The 22497-nt window shown below is 42.6% G+C and overlaps 1 protein-coding gene across 10 annotated transcripts in view; it reads right to left on the bottom strand.

Moving 5' to 3' along the window:
* Positions 1–2462: 2462 nt before the first annotated feature.
* CHRDL1 (chordin like 1) overlaps positions 2463–22497 on the bottom strand; it is a 113402-nt gene continuing 93367 nt past the window's right edge. For 4 of the 10 annotated variants that reach the window (XM_087427111.1, XM_004440487.3, XM_014795342.2 and 1 more), the window contains 5 exons: positions 20599–20767; positions 16944–17153; positions 9807–9974; positions 6247–6336; positions 2463–3015 (listed from right to left, as the gene is read on the bottom strand). In XM_087427111.1, coding sequence (XP_087283237.1) covers positions 2885–3015; positions 6247–6336; positions 9807–9974; positions 16944–17153; positions 20599–20767 — 768 coding nt within the window. In that variant the 3' untranslated portion in view covers positions 2463–2884. Of the gene's footprint in view, positions 3016–6246; positions 6337–9806; positions 9975–12680; positions 16790–16943; positions 17154–20598; positions 20768–22497 lie in introns of those variants that run through there. The other 6 variants (XM_087427104.1, XM_087427105.1, XM_014795343.2 and 3 more) reach the window with 4 other exon arrangements.

The following is a 22497-nucleotide window of genomic DNA, read 5'->3' as shown; positions in this document are numbered from 1 at the left end:
AAGGCTTCTGTGATAGCACAAATCTAGCTGGTATTAGGGGTTTGAGGGAATTCAGTTTGGATCAACATATGTGACCAACTCTTACCCTGCTCCCTATACAAATCTGCCACTGAGCAGCATACGAAAATCGAGGCCCTCTTGAAACCCAAGTCATGGCCTTCTGTCCCCAATCTCTTAAATGTTTTGGCCTAAAGGGAAGCCAGAAGTCAATGGCCATTTTCAGTGCCATGCCATCCTTGAACATCCATGGTCATAATCGACCACATACTACGCACCAGACACTATTCTAATCACTTTACATGCATTGACTAAGTTAAACCTCACTGCAAGATTGCAAGCAAAAGGCAATAGTACCAGTATTATCCCCATTTTATAGTTGGGGAGACTGACAAACACAGCTGGTAAGTGCAGAGCTGGGATTAAAAACCCAGGTGGTCTGACTGCAAAGTTCCCATTCTTAACCACGATGGTCTAGTGCAAGAGGGGTGTCGAGCTGAGTGTGAAACAGCGAGGCCCACCCATCACCTGTCACCCAGTCCAAGGTCCGCATCGACCAGAGAGTCAATCACTCACGCAACATTACCACAGATGAGTTTTCAAAATTAACTTTTTTATTAATTTAAAAATCCAGAAATACGGTGACTACATAAATAAGTACCATATTTAGGCACACGTCCTATAAGGAGAGTGAAAGGGTAATACTGTTATGTTACTCTTACTTGTTTACTTGAGTTAACTATAAAATGGCTACAGCTGCTAAATGGTGCTTATGGTCTTTGTTGTTCCAAGTGTTTACGACACAAATAAATACACAAGAAGAACCACATCATCTATTCCTTGCTACTAACTCCAGGCAGCTTGGCCTCTTCTCCCTATGTCCTATTCCCTACATAACACCAAATGCTGGAGGGTTTCTCCGGCTCCTGTTTCACACAGCACCTTGTAAAGGTGTGTCCTAGTACCTGGGGGCAGGAGTCTATCTAGGGAAACTCTCTGGGTGTTCCCTTAAGGTTGAGCTTTCAGAGAACACCTGGGTGGGAAGGCTTTGGGGTGAGTCATCCAGAAGGGGAAATCACCTTTTGCTTCAGGATCCGGTTACTTATTTCCACACTATGGAAATACTGCCACCTCTGGGAGGGAGACAGCAGCTACTTAACACCCTTCCCCCCAATAATGCTCTGTAGCCTTTCAACCCTGGATGTGCTACCTCCCTTTCCCAAGGAAAATGTGTGTGAGGGGATGAGAGGCTTGTCCCATGAAGGGCCTGGCCACAGGGCTCCAGCGTTTCTTCTATGAGAACAGACTCCTTTATGCCAGGTTGCCATAAAGACTGGACCTTTTACATTTTTCCCTATTAGTGTCAAATACTCTAAGGAAAAAAATGTTCCTCTCACCTATGGTCATGGAGTGGGAAATATAGGAATTCTGGGTCCTTAATATTTCTAAATATTCACTAGAGTTCATTCATGTTCCTCAGAGGAGATAAATCTCGAAGGCAGGCTTGAGATCCTTGCTGTGGAAAATTTACAGCTTTCCCACAAAGATGATTTCTAAAGCCAGGCCTCAGAACGAATAATTTATGCTCTGGTATTGGGCTGCAAATAGACATTTTCAGAGAAGCCTTCTCTAGGATCCATGATTCAAATCCACGCTTGGTGGATGAGATGAGAATGGTAGGAAGGCTTAGGATAAATTTCTCTATCAGAATTCTCAGCTCCCCAATGAGCAATACTTCTCCTAACTGAAGAGCCAACATTCAGAAGCTTGTGAGGACTGAGCCCCTTTGCAAAGTAAAAATCAACTCCTGTGATTGGGGAAGAAGGGAAACTGCCCTTTTAAGGAGCTTCTTAGAATAACAGAATATAATTAATAAAATAATAATAGAATTTAATCATTTAACCTAAATTTTTGGACTAGAGAACTATGGCCTCAAGAAAATTAGTGAATATTGAGCTATTATTGGTGAGTTTTATTGACTTGAAAACACAAAGATGGCCTTGTTGACTTCTATCAACTCCTTCCTTCAACAATTATTTTGTCTTATATGGAGTCAGTTTCTGAAAATTTCACCCACTTCTAACTTCTTTATGGAGGCCCCATAGGTTCAGGAAGAAAAGAGAAGTGGTATCATTAGGGAAAAGTTATTTACCACTTCAAAGTGAATGCAGCCATGAAATGGTATTCTTATTCTTCACCCTGCCACTACAGTTAGTGACTTCAACAACCACACCAAGACTCCAGGGCAGAGCATTCTGCTCACAATTCCTTATTTATCCTCGTGGGTGCCAACAACCTCCAAGCTACCTGGAAGCCAGGCAAGGGAAAGAAGGGGAGAGTCGACACTAGCCTTGCCTCAGAATGAAGGCTATAGTTTAGTGCGTGTGTATGTGTGCGTGTGTGTGTGTGTGCGTGCGTGTGTGTGTGTGAGGATGGGGAGTTAATTTAAAAAAAAACACAACACATTCTAAAATTCAAAGAGTATAATTTCATACAAATATTTTCTCTGTACTACAGAACTCCTACTAAGCAATTCCCTTCTCTTTCTTTCATTGGAATAACTTTCTAGATAGAAACCCTGGGGTTTTGTTTACTCTTTAACCTGCAAAGAAATGTGCTTCTCCCAGAAACTAGAGCAGCGTTGTGGTGTTCTATCCCTCTTCCTCCCACAAATAATTCAAGACTCTTCTAGTCTCCTTGGAGGAGCTGTTTAAGGGCTGACACACCACTCCACATAAAGGAGCAAGTTATGCTGTGCATGGCGTGAATAATTAACTGCATTTGAGGTTGGGGTTTTAGGGCACTGTTGACTTAAGCAAAATAAGCCTGCAGTCCAGCTGCAGCTAGAGTTTTCTTGCTTTACCCTATACAATACTGTCTGTCTCGCCTAACAGTGGCCCTTTTCAGACCTTTCCAGGTACAAAACCTTGACCAAATCTTCGAGCTCTGTTCTGCACACACGACTTGAACACATCTGGCTGATCTGAGCTTCTCCTTCGGTGAAGATCTTCCACTGGCCTAAAAGGCAAACACACGGTGGCCCAGAGATGTTAGAGGAGAGCAGAGCAAATTAGGAGTATTACCAATATACCCCATCCTTACCCACTGACTCACGAACCCACCAGGAGAGCTGGAATACAAACGTCAGGTGGTTTCAGCAAAACAGCCCCCAAAACACTTTTCTGGGGACAGATATGGAAAATGGGCTGTGCAGCTTTCATTTCAATACACAGCAATTTGTAAGAATCCCAATAATAATACATAACTGCCTCCTCATGAGTAAAACCTAAATATTATTCTTGAAATTTTTAAGTATAGTTAGTACTTACAAAATGCTCCATTATCAGGTTGTTAGCTATTTAGGTGGCTAACTTGGTACCAGTTCAAATAAGGCACTTTGGAAAATAGTAGCTGGTGCATTACTGGGGCTTCGCTTATTTTGGGGGGCCCAAATGTTGGTCTGGGTTATTTGATTATTTACTGCTCTTTTCTCTATTCCTGCCACCCTTTGTTAAAAACTGCTCACCTCTGCTTTCTCCTATGCCCACGTGCTGCCCTCGCACCTTCTGTAGCCTCCCTCGATTCCTTCCTATGCTCCTTACAGAATTCCATTCTCACATTCCCCATGTGATCCCTTTCTACTCTGGGTAAACACGGCTGTATCTCTTCCATTCCCTGTCATCTCTGCTCGTGTCCCCTTCCATTCCCTGTTTCTCCTTTCCCTCCATGGAACTCTCCACACCTCCAACGTGTCCTTTCCCCACCCTGTCACGCTAATTGAGCAAACATTTTTGAGTGCACGCTCTGGGCAGAGCACTGGAAACCACCCTATGTCTCTGGACCATCCCTTTTCTAACTTTCCTGGTCCTTGAGTGGCAAGACCTTCCTTCTCCTACTATCATTTGGCCCTGTCAAATAAGTTCCACAACAAACTGCCCACCCTAGATACCCTCTTGAGCCTTTTTATTCCTGCTCTCCTGGTCTGGCAACCTGGAGAACTCCTAGTCCAAGGTCAGCAAGCTCCTCTTAATCCAGAACCTATTCTGAACTTCTTTTCTTTCCCTAGGTACATGAGAGAACATGACCCCCTTCCTTATGGACTCAATTTCTCTGCTCCTCTCTCCCTTGGATTCTTCACTTTTTCCTATTCTCTCTGCCTCGATGGGAAAGGAGAGAAGGGTTGGACAAGGAACCGACTTTTACCGAAGTCTTCCCGCGTGCCAGGATCTGACAGACACATTATAAAAAGGGGTCAGGCTTGTTCTTCTTTGACCTCAGGTGACCCTGAAAGATCATGTCATTACCCACTTCCTTCAGTTGCACACAGTTAGAGGCACACACCATCTACTTCCGTTACACACCCCAAATCCTAACTGTTATGGGCAGAGAGTTTGTTTAAATCATCTTTCACGTCCCTGGTGCCTAGCACAGTGCCTTGCTCACAGTACAAACAAAAACATGTTCTTTGAAATTAATTCTTAGTTTCAAAAGTTACATCATTGATCCTGAGATCCTAGACACTGCCTCTTTTATTCCTTATTCACATGTAAGGACTCCCAACTCCTCCATTTGAGTTCTCCTACTGTCCAGTTTATTGTCTATCAGTCTCCCGCAGAACAACTGACCTCATCAACCCTATTTCCAGCTGCTTGCTGGATAACTCTGCTCAGATGGCCCTTAAGCATCTTAATCTAAACATGTCCCAAGTGAAACTCATTTTTCTCACCAATACCCATTTATTCTCCAGAGTTTCCCATTGGTGAATGGTATTACTATTCACCCAGTCTATTAAGTTGTTAATATTGGAGTCATTCCAAACTCATTTCTCTCTTTGATATTCATCTTGATTCAACCTCAGAGATGTCCCTCATATCCCTCACAATGACCTCTCCTCCCCCGTTCTAACCAACTTAATAGAGTATAATAGCTTCCTAATTCAGCCTATCACCAGCTCCCTCACTAATAATCCACCTTTCACTCCACACAGCAAATACCTCTTTCTAAAAAATAGATCTTAATGCATCATTCAATTGATTAAAAATGTCCACTGGGGTCCTCTGATCTGGAGATCAAGTCCAACTTCTTAGCATGGTATATTGGGCTCTTCAGAATATGGCTTCATCAAAGTAGGTGCTTAATAAATCCATCTGACAGCTGAGAGACATGTTTCCAAAGCACCACTTGGATATCACTTCGCTGTTTGTAAGTTTGCAGCAACTACCAAGGCTACTTGCCTTATATCTGAACTTCTCTCTGGCTTCTTCCAGGCCCTCTGACTACTTCCTACCTCTAACTCTTCTCATCTTTCAGTGCACCCTATGTGGCCTTTGTAATTGTTCCTCACCCACACCCACCCACCCACTCACACCTACATTTCTTGTTTGCTCCTGTCTGAGTGTTCTCTTAGGCTGCACCCTCTCCCTGGACTGATTTCCTGACCTGTTGCCCAGGCACACCCTTCTCTTTCAAAACACACCTCCTCCCCGAAGCCTTCCCCGACTAAGCCCACCTGGCTCTCATCTCATCGTTCTTTGCAGATTACCCTGAGCACTTAGGTATTTAACTCCTCAGAACTATACTAATACATAGTGAAGGCATTTTCATGTTCTGTCTCGCCCATTAGAATTCCCTGTGGATAGAAATTCTGCGCCTTTTATTCCTTCAGAAGTGCTCCCACCCCCCAGTGCCTAGCAGTATCTTGTCCCTAGGCTCCATCTAGCGTAGAAAGTGGGAGAGCTGCAAGTATGCTTGAGTGCCTGAATGTTTTTAAAGTAACATGACCACCCAGGGGCAGTTCCAAAGAGTCAAACAGAACTTTGATACAACATGGGAATTGATATGCATTCATGTTCTCTCTGTCTCTCATCCCCACTACCAAAGGATATATCTTTCCAGATGCGAAGTCTCCACAAATGTACCAGACCTAGAATCTTGTAAGCTTTCTCCAACCCTCTTGAGACTCTGGGTTTAGCAGTTTCATTAAAGATATTCAGGAAACCTTGACCTGAGGTAGCTTATGCTCAGACTACATCTGGATTTGTATTTACCAGGTCCAAGCTTTTAAGTTCACATTCAGACACCCCATTCACTGCTAAGTCACCTGGACAAGAGATAGAACATCCTCTAATGTTGATATTGAGCATTGATAATGTTCACTGAGAACACAGAGGGACTTTATTTGGGGCTATGCTACATTGAAAACTAGATGCGTTTTCCAGGGAGGAGTAAAGAAAGAGAGGTACCACTTACTCAGGGTTGTCCTGGTTACCAGCTTGAAGTGATGGAGCTCCTCAAACATCCTCTTGGAGATCTTCTCAATATGAAAATGCTGGAGGATGCCTAGGGCCAAGCAAAAAGTGGGGCAGGTGGTCAGGTGCTCTCTATCTGAACCACCAACCCTTTTTTTCTGCTTGGGCTGAGCATATCATCTCATTACTGGGGCTTAGGAGTATTGAGCTGGACTGTATAATGTGCTTAACCAGGAACTTGGATGGCTCAAGGGTCATAATTGACTCCATTTGTCTCCTTGGCCCACCGGCCTCCCCCTGGTTCTCCAGAGGATGGAGATAAGGAGATAGTGCTGCTGACCACGGAACCCCCTCCTAAGGAAAGGCACATAGAATCAAGCATGGGTGCTGGTTGGAGCTTCTGCAGCCAAAGGCGGTATTAGAAATTCTGCCCTTGCCCCAAGTCTGGGTAGACTATGTCCCTGCCAAACCACTGGGCTGCCCTCCTGGCTAAGTAGTGAGAGCCAGCAATGGGATTGCAGGCAGGTTGTTTGTGTAAATGGAGAAGCCATCCCTGTTCTTGAACTCACCAAAAAGTATATTTTCCTTTGAGAAATGTTCACAGCTCCTTTAGCTTTCCCTTATAAAAAATGAGGAGACTTAAAATAACAGGGCTCCCATAGTCTCAACTTTGCCTGAATAGCTTTTATCAGAATAACACAAATAACTGAAAACTGCCTTGCAGTCAAGGAGCAACATGTTACCAGCCCACTTAATCCTCAAGAGGTCTACAGAGAGCAACATAAATGAAGTCTGGGTTTTTCTCTGCCCACCATGCACAGACCTTGATTACCCAGCACTGTGAACAAGAGGCTATTTAGACGCTACGCTAGTAAGTTGAAAAACACCCCCACACCTCTGTGGGGTGACAGATATGGGGCAATGAATAGTGGGCCCACTCCAAGGGAAGCTAACAGAAGAGCACTTAGTCCTAGGTGACCAGTTACAGAGGAGCTAGGGAGTTAGAGATGGAAAATCAATACTCCTAGGTATAGAGCAAAAATAAACATGGTAAGAAACATTTGTGTGTTCTAGCATATTTTTAAGGGGTGAGGAAGAGCTCATTCTTTCAAGAAAGAAAAATTGTTGTGAAAAGAGGGAGAAAAGGGCCGGCCCCGTGGCTTAGCGGTTAAGTGCTCGTGCTCCGCTGCTGGCGGCCCGGGTTCGGATCCCGGGCGCGCACTGACGCACTGCTTCTCCGGCCATGCTGAGGCCGCGTCCCACATACAGCAACTAGAAGGTTGTGCAACTATGACATACAACTATCTACTGGGGCTTTGGGGGAAAATAAATAAAGAAAGAAAAGAGGGAGAAAATAGTTCAAAAATATATGTTTCTCGAAGTACGGTCCAAGGGCCACCTGCATTAGAATCACCCGGCTATCTATTAAAAATGCAAATATTCAGAACCCGCCCAAGGCCTACTGAATTGGTATCTCTTGGATAAGGCCAGGTAGCTGCATTTCAAACCAGCTCCTTGCGTGGTGCTGAAACTCAAGTTTGAGCTCTCTTGAGCTTTTTGTGGGAGCCAGTAGAAAAGGAAGTGCCTTAGCATGCTCTTTGACATGGGTCTTAGCAGCATATTTTCAAATACCATGTCTGACCAGGCAAGGGAAACAATAGAAAAAATTAACAAATGGGACTACATCAAACTAAAAATGTAGTTTGATGTACAAACTACCAAAGAGCTTCTGCACTGCAAAGGAAACCATCAACAAAATGAAAAAGACAACCTAACAATTGGGAGAAGATATTTGCAAGCCATACATCTGATAAGGGGTTAATATCCAAAATATATAAAGAACTCATACATCTCAATAACAAAAAAACAAACCCAATTAAAAAATAGGCAAAAGATCTGAAAAGACATTTTTCCAAAGAAGATATACAGATGGCCATCAGGCACATGAAAAGATGTTCAACATCACTGATTATTAGGGAAATGCAAATCAAAACTACAATGAGATATCACCTCATGCCCATCAGAATGGCTATAATTAACAAGACAAGAAATAACAAGTGTTGGAGAGGATGTGGAGAGAAGGGAACTCTCATACACTGCTGGTGGGAGTGCAAACTGGTGCAGCCACTATGGAAAAAGAGTATGGAGATTCCTCAAAAATTAAGAATAGAACTACCATATGATCTAGCTATTCCACTGCTGGGTATTTATCCAAAGAACATGAATACACAAATGTGTCAAGATATATGCACCCCTATATTCACTGCGGCATTATTCACAATAGCCAAGACTTGGAAACAACCTAAGTGCCCATCAACAGATGAGTGGATAAAGAAGATGTGGTATATATACACAATGGAATACTACTCAGCTATAAAAGCAAGATGAAATCTTGTCATTTGCAACAACATGGACGGACCATGAGGGTATTATGCTAAGCGAAATAAGTCAGAGGGAGAAAGTCAAATACCATATGATCTCATTCATAAATAGAAGATAAAAGCAACAACAACAACAACTAAACACATAGATACAGAGATTAGATTGGTGGTTAGTTACCAGAGGGGAAGCAGGGAACGGGGAGGGCAAAAGGGGTGACTGGGCACGGGTGTATGGTGATGGATGGTAATTAGTCTTTGGGTGATGAACATGATGTAATCTACACAGAAATTGAAATATAATGATGTACACCTTAAATTTATGTAATGTTATAAACCGATGTTACCTCAATAAAAAAAAGAAACCTATTAATGACTAGACAAAAAAAAAAAAAGGATGTGCCTTATTTTCCAATTGAAATCTCACCTCTACACTTGGATTCCTAGAAAACTTGACCAGACTAGATCAACACTAGTCTGGTATCTATGGGATGGTTTGAAGAGCTGTAGGATCACAACGAACACAGTGTGCTTGCTATGGTAGTTAACGTGAGTAATCAGAAAACGAATTGGACCTTATGACTGGGATTATTCCTCCAGCAAGACCATAATCTTCTTGAGGACAGGGACAATGTTTTAAATTTGTCTCAACCCAGAGTACACAGCATGATTCGAGAGACTCAGCTTCCCATTGAATTAATGGATTTTCATGTTTGTTGAGCTTTGTACTGGAAAGAATGGTAGACTACAATTTGGTAGCTTGCAACCCTGTGCTCTAGAATCACCTGTGGAGCTTTAAGAAAAAACACTTATGCCCAGGCCCTGCTTCCGATGAATTCATTTGAATCACTAGGTGGGTAGGCCCGGGCATTTGGTATGTAAAAAAAACCTCTCCCAGATGATTCTGATATGCAGCCAGGGTTGAGAACCACTCCTCCAGCCTTTGGTGGTGTGAGAAACACAACAAACCACAAGGGTCAATACTTACTTTTTAGCCCAGGCCATAGTTCAGGTTAAAAGCCATAATAACAACTGTGTTCCTCATGTGTTAGCTTCTAAGCAATCAAGAAAACTTCTGACCCAAACAGAGGAACAGGTTGAAGCAAAATTAGGTGAGTCTTCCCCTCCTTCCCTGTGCCCTCCTTACAAAAAAAAAACAAGAAATTAATGTTGTCTTGCTCACCCTTTCGAATGGTCCAAACGTGGACCTCTACCTGAGGTGGTCTCTCAGTCTCCAGTGCTATTTTTCTGGTGGTCTCCCCATCCTCCATGAACACAGACTCATATACGGGCATTGTTTCTTCTCCACAAAAATAGCTTTTGTTGTCAACGCTTTGGCCTGGAAGTTCTTCTGGAATCAATAAGCAAGCAGAGTTTTGTCATGGTTTTCCAAAACTAGAAGCAAACTTCTGCATTTATGTATCTTATTGTTCATAACACCTCACTCTCATCAAAAGTGCACAATCGACAAGAACATGCTTACAGAGATAGAAATTCCACCCATTTCGTTGGCTCAACTTAGGCTGCTCCTATAACAGCCATCAAATCACAAAGGAGCACATGACCTTTCATTTAAGTCCATGTGATGAGAATTCATAGTTCTGCAGAACACTGGACCACAAACTAAACTGGATCCACCCACCACCACATAAGTGGACCTTCATGAGGAGGAAGAATGTGGCCAGGTACAAATCTCTTAGGCCCTTAAGGGAACATAGGGTTTTCTATGTTGGGTTAGGATCATGGTCTATCTAGCTCAGTGTTGCCAACAGAGACCCGGAGAATGGGCTGACGGAGGGTCTCTGTTAACTTCCCTGACATCACTTAGATATACTTAGAAAACATTTATAACTCATTTATGTGCATATACTTGCCTAAAGGATCCATCCAAATTGGCTTGACATTTCTGAATGCTCTTTGATTTGTTTGTAAGGGGAACGATAATATCAGATCAACACCAGTGCCAAAACCTAGACGTCAGATTAGTCATATGTATGCTATGCCAAATGAACGGTTGGGAGACACAAATAAATTGGTCAAATCCCTCAACTATGGATCATTTAAAATATAAACTGTTTGATTTTGCTGCCAGGCATAAAGGTACCAGACCCCCGATACTCTCCATTCCATTCCACCCTGCTCTTCCCTCAGCTCCCTACCAAAAAGAAGTTTCTCCTGGTTGGTTATTCATGAGTTAAATTTCTTCGCTGGCCTTGCAATCAGCACCCTCTTTAGCAGTGTATTTAAAGTGTACACTTGAATCAGGAACAACAAAGAGAAGCCGTGGACACCCAGAAAACTTTGAATATGTGCAGAAGCCATCTGTAAGAATACCTGATGAAACCACCGAGTGTTGAGTGTCTTGGATCTGTGACTCTAATTAGGGAGACTCACCGTTAGCCAATCAGATGCACTGGACCAGAGGTTGTAATCAAATTGCTACTGCATGTCTCTTGCTGACCTCACTGTAAGGACAAAACTGAAGTCTTCTCTTGATGATTCCCGGTTAGATTACTCAATTTGTAGATTATCCTAGAATCAAGCTTCCTTTCTCCTTTTGTCCTTCTTTTTAGTGATTTAATTACTCAGCAGGCCGGCCTTTTTTGGTGATATGTTAGGTAACTAAGGGATGTGTACTAGCACTTTTCAAAGGGGTGGGTGGGGAGGAGGTCACTGAGTGTACCTCTACGTATTTAATCATCACCTTTAGGATGAGAGCTGAGTTCATTTGTCAAATTTTCCTCACCAGCTTAACACTGGCTATGGCTGTAACAACCATATGAAATCCACGATGGCAGTGGAAGTACCTGTAACATCCTAAAAGTTCTCCCAGTGTCCTGAAGAGTCACCCTGCACCACCACCCTCTCCCTCGAAGAGCTTAATTTACTCACCAGAAGGGATCTACAAACGACAGAATCCATTAGTGACTCGACCCTGGCTGGCACTTGAAAATATTAAGAGTAAACAAAGTGTCTTTTGAACTACCTACTTGGCAACATCCTCCTCATCCCACACCCTCCACCTCAGGGTGCTCTCTGCTCACTCCATGTTCACTTACTTTCATTTCTTTCAGAGGAAGAATGCCATGCTTGAAGTCGTTTCTGGCCATTCCCACTTCCCACGAGAATGCTCCTGTCCTGAGCCCTCTAGAACTAAGAAACTGAGAAACCATTTCCTTACAGAAGTGGTGATGACTGATGAAGGAGATGTATTACCCCAGCTCAGGAAACTTTTAAGTCTTAACAGGGGATTTTTATGCTATAATCCAAAAGGAGTGTGTAATTATGGGAATTCCAGGTATTGCGGTGGTATGGTGGGGGTGAGAGGTGAGTTGGGGAACCTTCCAGAAGTGGAAGTCCTACACAACCCTGTAAGTGGCTACTGATATGCAAGGCAAAGCCAGCATCTACCAGAGCAAAGGCAAGAGAGAGAGGTGAGACTCATATCCTTTATTTTGGCCCTAGTTTGTTCCTGGAGGAGCCTGCAATCATTTGTTATAATGAAACTTTTGGCTGGATTATCAGTGAATTTTATTTATTTCTTTTCCCTTCTCAACATGAGTAACTAAATTTACTGTAACTGAATTTACTGTTCTTCTTTTCCCCATCAATCTTCTTCGCTCCTCATTCCTTTGTTCCTTTTCCTCTGTGTCATGTGTTATTTTCTAAGAGGCTGATGATGTCATGATCTTCCCATTTCTCACCCCTTCACATCGTTCAGGACTCTACCAACATATCACTTCTTCAGAGAAGCCTTCCCTGACCACTTTTTTTGTGTGTGTGTGAGGAAGATCAGCCCTGTGCTAACATCTGCCAATCCTCCTCTTTTTTTGCTGAGGAAGACTGGCCCTGGGCTAACATCCGTGCCCATCTTCCTCCACTTTATATGGGACGCCGCCACAGCATGGCTTGCCAAGCGGTGCTTCGGTGTGCGCCTGGGATCTGAACCGGCGAACCCCGGGCCGCCGCAGCGGAGCGCGCGCACTTAACCGCTTGCGCCACTGGGCCGGCCCCTCTGACCACTCTTTTGAAAGTGCCCTCCCCACCCTACCCCAATTCACTATCACCTGATCCTGCTTGTTTGATCTTCACAGTACTCATCACAGCCTAAAATTACCTTTTTGGTTTGTGTTGTCTTTCTTCTCCCACTAGAATGTAAGGACTATGCTTGGAAAGTAGCCTTTGTCTGTTTTGCTCATCTCTCTATTCTCAGTGCCTGTAACTGTGTCTTGCACACAGTAGGCACATAGTACATATTTCCAGATTGAATGCATGAATGAGTGCATGCCCCTTGATGCTCTGGAGTATCTGACTACGTAGAGCAGGTGCCCTGGCCTCTGTGGATAGTGACTCTTGTTAGGCAATGTGACCATCAAGAGTCATTCATTTTGCAGACACCCCTGTCTGGCTCACTGAGAGACAGGTACACAGAATGGAACAGAAACTCTTCTCCTTCCATGTTGCCCAATAAGTCCTCTATCTCCACAGACCTGAGCAGGGTGAGAAAGCAGCTCTTCCAGAGAAACAGATTTGGTCAATCAGACTCTTCGATATATTGCCCAAAATTGGGGTTCTGGAGGGCAGTTTTTTAAATAATAACTTTTATTATTTTTTCTAATTATAAAAGTAATATAAATTGTTGAAAATTTAGAAAATACAGGTAAACAAAAAGAAGAAAACAAGAATTACCCATAATTCAGTCACCCAAAGATAGCCACTGTTAACATTCTGCCATATGCCCTTCCAGTCTTTTTTTTTGTCTAAGTCTAAACACTTTCTTTTTTAACACAAGGAGTGGGATCATAATATACATATTGTTTTGTAGCTTGCTCTTTGTACTTAACACATATATTGGAAACATCTTTACGTGCAATTAAATCTTGGTCTACAATGGCTTTTACTGGATATATAACACGCCACAGTACAAATAGACCATAATGTATTTAACCAGTCCATATTGGTGGACTTTCAGATTTTTTTCAATTTTTCACTATTGTAAACAGCACGACAGCAAAAATCCTTGTTCGTATATTTTTGTATGTCTCTGATTACTTTCTTAAGATTCCTAGAAGTGGAACTGCTTACCCAAAAAGTATGAATGTAAAGGTTTTAATAAATATAGTCATGTGCCCCATAATGATGTTTCAGTCAATGACAGTGGTCCCAAAAGATTAGTACCTTCTAGCCTAGGTGTGTAGTAGGCTATACCACCTAGGTTTGTGTAACCACACTCTATGATGTTGGCACAATGACGAAACTGCCTAACAACGCATTTCTCAGACTCTGTCCCTGTCGTTAAGTGACACATGACCGTATTACCGACCTGAGAGGCCAATTATTTAAAAGGCAATGGCTGTTCTGTGTCCTGTTCTCACACCTTTTTGATTCGTTCACTTCTCATATGAATCACCTGCATCAATAAAATCCTAAGCACACAATGAAATGGGATTTTGTCTGAAGGTCTGAGATTCAAATTGGAATAATATATAGTGGGAGGATTTATCTTACCTGGAGTAGTTTAGGTAACTATTAGTTTTTGTCTGAAATTATCATGCTGTATTACTTATATGACTATAGGCTTTAGACTCTTGACCAAAGAGAAAATTGTGTTGGTGGAATTACTCCTAAGTGTCACTAAAAGTTTTGAGGATCCAGTGAGATCACAGACTTGGAAGTCACAAGAGGTCATTGTGGGTGGGTGGCCCCCCTGTCTATATCATCTTCAGAATGTGCTCTCTCCCCACCCCTAATGAGTACATTTCTTCATCAGTGTTAATGCCCCAATTCTCTACTCCAGATCAGAGAGCTCCCGTCCTGCCTATCCACACCCTGCCCCCTGTTTACTCTGGAAGATGAGGGTCTTAACATTAAGAAAGATTTTGTTCATTGATCATTTGGAAACAACTGCCCCCAAATAATTGATAGCATTTGTTTCCAAATGTCATTCCTCCCTCGACAGAGGAAAAGCAATTTAGCCCATTCCTGTTTGTATGCCCAACAAAAATAGGAATTACTTTTCAAGAAGGAGAGGGGAAAAAAGGCATTTTTAGACAACCCAAACTAAAAGAGTTTGCCACCAAGCTGACCTCCACTCACTTCAGAAAGAAGTAAAATGATCCCAGAAGAGGAAGATCTGAATACAAGAATGAATGATGAATAGACATAATGGTAAACATGTGGGTAAATCTAAAGAAAAATTGATGGTACAAAACAATAAAAAAAGAAAGATTTTGTTTGTGCCACAAATAAATGCTTCTCAAACTTTAATGTGCATTGGAATCAACTGGGGGATCTTGTTAAAACACATATTCTGATGCAGTAGGTCTGGGGTGGGACATGAGAGTCTGCATTTCTAGCTAGTTTTCAGGTGCTGCTGGTCCACAAACCACACTTTGAGTAGCAAGACCATAAATCACCCTGGGTCTACAGAAGTGGTTCCCAAACTTGTCTGCACATGAATATCACCTGGGGGTCTTTGAAAACTTCCACAGCCCAGGCCCACACCTCAAATCAATTAAATTATAATCTCTGGGGATAGGACACAAGTATTTTTTAGAAGCTCTCTGGGGGATTCCAATGTGCAGACAAGTTTGGGAACCATTGTCCTACATGAAGTTGCTCAAAAAATATACATTGATTAAGTTCATGTTTGCCTGCTACTCATGAGGAATTGCCTAAGTTGAAGGAATAAATGATTTATCTCTCTGCCTACATTTAAAAATGTTTGGTTTTTCATCTGTGTTTACAAAAATGCTTGCAGGTAGGCATATGATAAATTCATGTGCCTGGAAGTATTTAATTCATTCACTCCTAGAATGTTAGAACTGGAAAGGCCATAAGAAATCATCTCTTCTAACCCTCTCATTTTGCAGAGAAGGAAACTGAGACTCAGAGAGGTGAAGTGACACGTTCTAGGTCACACAGGAAAGCACTGGCAGAGCCAGAGCAAGAATGCTTGATTACCAGTCCCATACTCTGTCAACTCCAGTACTACAGACTATATTTTTATCTAGCTCATGTATTAAAACCACCATTTAAATAATTAGTGTCCCTTTTTTATCAGTTAATATTTTTTACTGGCCTGGAATGACAATGGGCTGGAAGTGACCTAGGTTCCAGGCCTTGATTTTATTATCCATTTGTGTGACTCTGGGCAAGTCATTCCACTTTATACACCTCTATTTTCTTATCTTTAATAGAGAACTAATAATATCATTATAGGATTTGAGTGTTGGAAGAGAGTTTGGAGGTCACTTGTTCCAAACTTTTCATCTTATAGATGAGGCTGATCAGGCCCCGAGTGGATTGCCACATTTCCAAGCTCACACAGCAACTTAGATTTGGACCAGAACCCATTCTCCTTCCACTCTACCTCACCTGTCTCTCGTCCTGTCTCAAAACACCAATTTGTAAAGGTACATGCACCCCTGTGTTCATTGCAGCGTTATTCACAATAGCCAAGACTTGGAAGCAACCTAAGTGCCCATCAAGGGACGAATGGATAAAGAAGATGTGGTATATATACACAGTGGAATACTACTCAGCCATAAGAAACGATGAAATCCAGCCATTTGTGACAACATGGATGGACATTGAGGGTATAATGCAAAGTGAAATAAGTCAGAGGGAGAAGGTCAAATACCATATGACCTCACTTATTAAGTAGTAGACAATAACAATGACAAACAAACACATAGGGACAGAGATTGGATTGGTGGTTACCAGAGGGGAAGGGGGGAGGGAGGAGGGTGAAAGGGGGTAATTCGGTACATGTGTGTGGTGATGGGTTGTAATTAGTATTTTGGTGGTGAACATGATGTAATCTATGCAGAAATAGAAGTATAATGATGTACACCTGAAATTTTTACAATGTTATAAACCAATGTTACTGCAATAAACAAAAAATTTAAAAAAAAAAAAAATCACTAAAGGTATAAAAAAGGGTAATAAATGTGATTGTACTTTGATGAGTTAAATAGTGATATAAATGAAAGGTGCTACTGTTCTTCCTACTAATCATTATAATCTAATTTATCTACTATTCAGAAAAGCAAAGTTTAAGTTTGGCACTTGGGGCCACATGGGGCCAAAGGTGTGGTAGATGCAAGCAAATCCCCGGTCTATTTCTGAGTAGTAAATTTCTTCCAAGCAACCATCTTATCAGCCCTTCAAGAGAGGAGAGAATGAAGTTCATTATTAGCAGAACTAGTATCAGTACAATGATATAGAAGGTTCATTATGTTTCTGATGTTCAAAGAACATTGAGAATGACTATGTGGGGATCTCACTCAACCAAAGGCAGGTCTTCCAACCAACGCACCTTTTGCCTTTTTACCTGGGCACACCTTGCAGCACTTTCCATCTATTTTTTGAGGATACTTGCAGGGGTATCGATTGGGGCAGTGGATTTTCTTACACTCTTGCTTGGTGACATTACAAGTGCACAGCACACACTCCACAATGCCAAATGCCCGGAGGTTCGGGTGCCAGGACTCGCCATGGGAATAGGTCTTTCCATTGGAAACACACACTGGAAGAGAACACAGGATGGGAAATTAAAGGCTTGGGAGCTGAAATGGGCCTCTGTGCTCAGAACCTAAGCCCTGAACCCCTTAAGACATCTAGGATCCTTTGTTCTTTTCATGGCCATAGAGATACGTTTACAGAGCAGTCTCTGTAACCAAAAAAAAAAACAGCTTGGGCCTTGTTATACCATCAGCAACTATTCAGGTTCTTCAGCAGCAGCCTCTGGATGCTTACATGTGCATGGCACATAGTAGGCAGTCAATAAATAGTTTTTAAAATAGACGAATGAATGAATGCATGGAAGCATACCTGTTCTGGGTATCTGATAAAGAATTTCTAGTAGAATGTAGTGTTAATACCTGCCATCCCATAGAGGACTTATATGTCCCAAGTGGATGTGCTTCTTGGCATAAAAATTTTCCAGAGAGATTTGCTGCTCAGGGAGGCTAGATACAAAAACTACTGCTCATTCCAAAGGGCCAATTTTTTTCCAGATCCTGAAGCAAATCCATTCAGAATATCAAATGCTATGAGAGTCTGATCCACCAACACAGATGGGTATAGAGCTTAATGGTGCTGGCCTACCCTTTGGCATGGGAAGGAAGGTGCTAAGACAAGATTGAGAGGGAAAGGTAAGTGGTGAAAGGTAGATTATGCCTCTAATCTTCAGGCAATGTCCTCTGTGCCCCACCTCACTGTGGCTGTAAAGATTGGGCTACAGTGAATCACTGCCTGCCCTACAGATATCCTTTGGTGGTCTCACATTTGTTGAGTGGGAAGTGAAGTCACTGGCTCCATGTTTTCTGAGGGGCCTTGCAAGGGCAAGCATCTGGGCTGTAGGCTGAGGGGCCTATGAAGGGAAGTGACCACAGGAACATCCTTCAATGCAAACCAACCAACACATATCTGGCTCCTACCGTAAGGCATGGAGCCAGGCTCCAGAATAAGAACTGCACAGGGCTGCGAATGGGGAGGTCTGAGAATGAGTTCTCCCTTTTTGAAAGTGCTGAGACATTCTGGAGATTTCAAGCCATGACTGGGACTGGGTGTGTTTCTCATTATTCCCATCACCTCATCATACCCGGGGAGACCTGTCAGCATCCCAATCAACAACATCTCTAGGGTGGGTTGTATCACTTAAGGCAGGGCTAGGGTGGGAGAAATAGGCCCACTTGGGGCGTTTCTAGGAATTGACTGATTTGGCTGCAAGACAATGGCTGCAGAAGGATGAATCATCAAATCCACTGGGTAACATTAGGAAATATGGATGATGTCAACTGCCTTTTCTTGTCCTTTGCAAGAGCTGCTAGAGTACTAGGCACTCTAACAGGTCAATCCATGTAAAGATTTCCAAGAACCTAAGAACCTAAACCAGAGAAGCTCCCAACTTGACAGTGAGATAGTATAGGGACTTGATATCTGAACTGTGAGGCTCAGGCCTATGGGTAGAATGAGATGACAAGACAGGCCAGATGTGTTGTTCTCTCTCCTGCCCTACCTCTTCTCTCTCCTCCCTAGATAGTGACACTCCCTTCTGGACAATGTGATCAAGTGGGTACATAGTCTGCCTCAAGAAAATTTAGGCTCAACTCAAGTTCAAAATAGTGGAGTCCCATTGCTTCTCCTCTTTGATTCTAACAAGGGGCCAAGTAGATGTATCTCAGAGAAGCACATCCTTAGCAGGAGAGTAAGGAGAAGGGGGAGACATGCTGAGGAGCAGGGCAGGCAGGACTCCTAGCATTATACAGCTAGGTTCCTTCTCCCTAAACATTTGGAATAAGGGAACAATCCAGACTGGGTGAGAGCCTACACTCTGAAGTGCAACAGGGTAAGGTCCATTTTCTAGAGGGAAATGCAGCCTTCTCCCCACCAACAACTTCTCAAGATGATTTTGAATCATCCAGCTGGGGCGTTGGGAGTTGGGGGTGGGGACAAGTGATTCTCCAGTGAACGATAATAGAAAGGTCAGGAGAGAACTGCTGTATCCAAACCAATGGGGGCAAATGAATAAACGTAAACCAGCTGGGCTTTTGTAGGACACGGAGAAAATCAAGAGATGAGCCACTGTCCTGGAAATAAAGAGGCCTATGGACATTATGGGATTTAGGATTTTCCAAGTCCATTTCCACACACGTTTTTTAAGGCTTTGAAATACTTTCAGAGCAAATGGAATCTATTGGAGGCAATTTAGGATTGAAAATCAAACTGCATCTTTACCTCACTCCTCCTCCTCGTTTCATAAATTCATATCAGAATGCTTTGGAATTCAAAAATAATAAATTTCAAATCAAACCCAGATCGATAGTAAATATTTCCAAGTCTTCTAATACATAACCATTTTTTATTAAGAGTTTTATTTTGAATGTTCTTCTTTTAAGCCTGTTAGTTTCAAAAGCAATTTAATTTTTTATCTGTAATCTGAAATTTACATCTAACTAGTAACAGATGTGATCAACTAGCTTTGGCTTGACTCGCTTTGTTGAGATTTATAGTAGGAGGCCTTTGTAACGGATTGTTTTTCACCCGTGTTATTCAATCATTTGGTTTAATAATTTATTACTTTTAACCCATTCATAGAACTGCCTTTGATTTGTTTTTCCTTTAAAGGAAACAAAACATGTTTGTGGTTTCATAAAAAGGAACCAGCTGAGCTCTTGCTCCAACGATCTGGTTGACACGATGCCTAAAAAAGTAAGAAGCAGTCAATTGTTTGAATTTCTCCTCCCCCCACCCCCACTACTGGAGGCTGGAGGCCAGAGAACTCTGCAGGAAGGACAGGGCCATGGACCTGTGTGGGTGCCTGCTGCAGCCAGCTGGTCGGCTGAGTGGGCTGCATGTTGGTGTTAACCTGATCAGTCCTCCTGGCACTCAGCCAGGACGTTTCTGGATTTCTAACTGGATTGCTCATTTCTAAGGACAATCTCACAGGAATTAGAATCTCTGAGAGTGGTCGGAATATGTATCTTTAAGAAGATCCCCAAGAGAATCTGGGGATCACTGAAGTGTGAGTATTGCTATTTCTAACATACATATAAGAGCTTCAGAAGCATAGCACTGAGTACCTTTGAATATTGGGTGCCCTATTGGAAAACAAACAACCTCTCATTCTGTTAAAGACCCAAGGAATTTTCCCAACGACTTTCTACCCCCAGAGGCAACTGAGAAAATGCTGGAAGCTGCATTAGGTTTACTGCTTTCTTGCCTTTTGTCCTAAATAAGGACAGATACACCTGAAATATAAGCTATGCTCTTTAGGCTGTATTTAGGGAAGTCCTAAGAGGCCCCTAGAGTCACTTGTCCATACCTATTTTGTAGACTTGATGGTGAGTGATCCACATGTGAATGTATGATATGCATGGTAGAAAGGGTCCTTTCCCAGCTCCAGCCCTCAGAAGACCAGGGCTGCTGAAGCCTTGCTGTGGAATCAGCAAAAGCGGCATGCCCCTTACCTTGTCCATGCTTGTGTTTGTTATTGATGACAATCTGCACGATGGTTCCCGATGCTTGCTGGGAATCCATAAGAGCTCCCCGGTGACTTCTGGCCCCAGGAAAGCGGGGCAGACCTCCAGCCTGTCGGCTCGGTGGAGAATCATAGTGAGAGCGGTGGTAAGAATGTCTCTGTAAAATGACAAGGACAAATTCAGCCCCCAAAATCCACCAATGAGAACGCAGAGATAGGCTCACATACATTAGAAGCCATTTGATGAATTTTAGTGATGAGCCCTTCCTAAGTGCATGTCCACCCACACCAAAAGAGAAATGGGGATGTGAGGTAAGAGCAGCACTGGCAACACGCTCAGATTTTTCTCTCTTCCTGTAGAAGATTGGACAGGATTCACAAACAAACTCCTGAGGGAGCAAAACAGCCAAAAAGGGTAGTAAAGTGTCTTTCCTGTTCCCAAGAATCTCACGTTCGGGTTTAAGAATTAAGGTACTAGCCTGTAACACAAGGCAGAATATGACACAGGCCACAGGAGAAGTATAAAGTGCTGTGCAAACTAGGATGAGAAAGAGAGCTTCTAGTTGGGGAGAGTTTGTGACCTGGGCTATGAAGGGTGAGTAGACTTTTTACAGGCAGAGTTTGTGAGGAATAGTCCAGGCAGAGATTTCCAAGTTAAGAAGGTGTAGCAGAGAACAGAGTCCATAAAAGGGAACAGTTGAAGGATAACATTCCAAAAGTGGGTTGGAGCCAGATCATGGAGGACTTAAAATGACAGGCTAAGGGGTGAGGACTTTATTTGGTAGGCAATAGAGGTAGGGTGTAGAAGCCTTTGAAGTATTTTTTTTTAAGGAGGGAAAAAGTCAGAACTGTGTTTCAAAGCAATGAACTCGGACAATGTGTAGGCTGAACTGGATAGGAAGAAGACACGAGAGTCAAGTATAGTCTAGATAAGATGTACTGAGACTGTAAACGCAGGCGATGGCATGAGATCACAGAGAAGGGCACAGATACCCTCGACATTTTACAGAGAGAACTGACTGTGTATGATAGTACTGGAATGTCAGCTCCACAGAGGTGAGGCCTTTGTCTTGTTCACTGCTATATCTCCAGCGCCTAGACCAGTGTCTAGCATTTAGAAGGTGCTTATCAAATCCTTGTTGAATGAATGAATGAAAGCTGTGATCCCTAATGAAAGCTTGGAGTCTTGTAATACAAATAATCGAATCATTGCTCTTTCAGCAAGGGTTCAAGACACATGATGAGCCCACTATTCTGCTACCCGCTGCTATCCCAGGAGCTAAGGTAGAGTGGGGGTAGAGGAGGATGGAATGAATGAAGAACAGAACCTCAAAGCTTAAAGCCAAGTAACATTATGTTTTAGGGGCAACTGTTAGGGGTAAAGGAGGGGGGGACCCATTAAAAAAACCTTTTGCAAGCAATTAAAAAGGAAGATCCTTATATTCAGTGATAGAAATAGCATGGAACAATGAGAAGGTAGTTATTGAGTCCCCTGACCCCACCATCCTATAAAACATTTATTATAGTTATTTTCCATAGACGCACATGTTGCCAACTTAGCTTTGGGCATTATTATTACTCTTTTGGTGGGGGAGAGGCATTGGTGGGGGAAGAGGAGAGCGAAGAGGAGCTGAGGTAAGAGAAAGAGAACATTATTCCCTATATCTAAGAAGAGCCCATGCTGGTGCACCACTATAAAAACTCACACAAATAAGAGTTTGAATCAATTTATCATGCACACAGACGGGATTCTCAGTGCAAATATTTTTCATTCCCACAGTGGCTCATATGTCTTTTTCTGCCATAATCACTCACATTCCACAAAGGCCATTACAGATTGTTCTGTCCTTTCTGGAGTTTGGCAAAGTTTTTGCCAAAGGAACACAGA

The sequence above is a fragment of the Ceratotherium simum genome, chromosome X (genome assembly GCF_057802395.1).
Source record: "Ceratotherium simum simum isolate JZ-2026a chromosome X, ASM5780239v1, whole genome shotgun sequence".
Taxonomy (NCBI): domain Eukaryota; kingdom Metazoa; phylum Chordata; class Mammalia; order Perissodactyla; family Rhinocerotidae; genus Ceratotherium; species Ceratotherium simum.
This window is presented reverse-complemented; position numbering and strand designations above follow the sequence as displayed.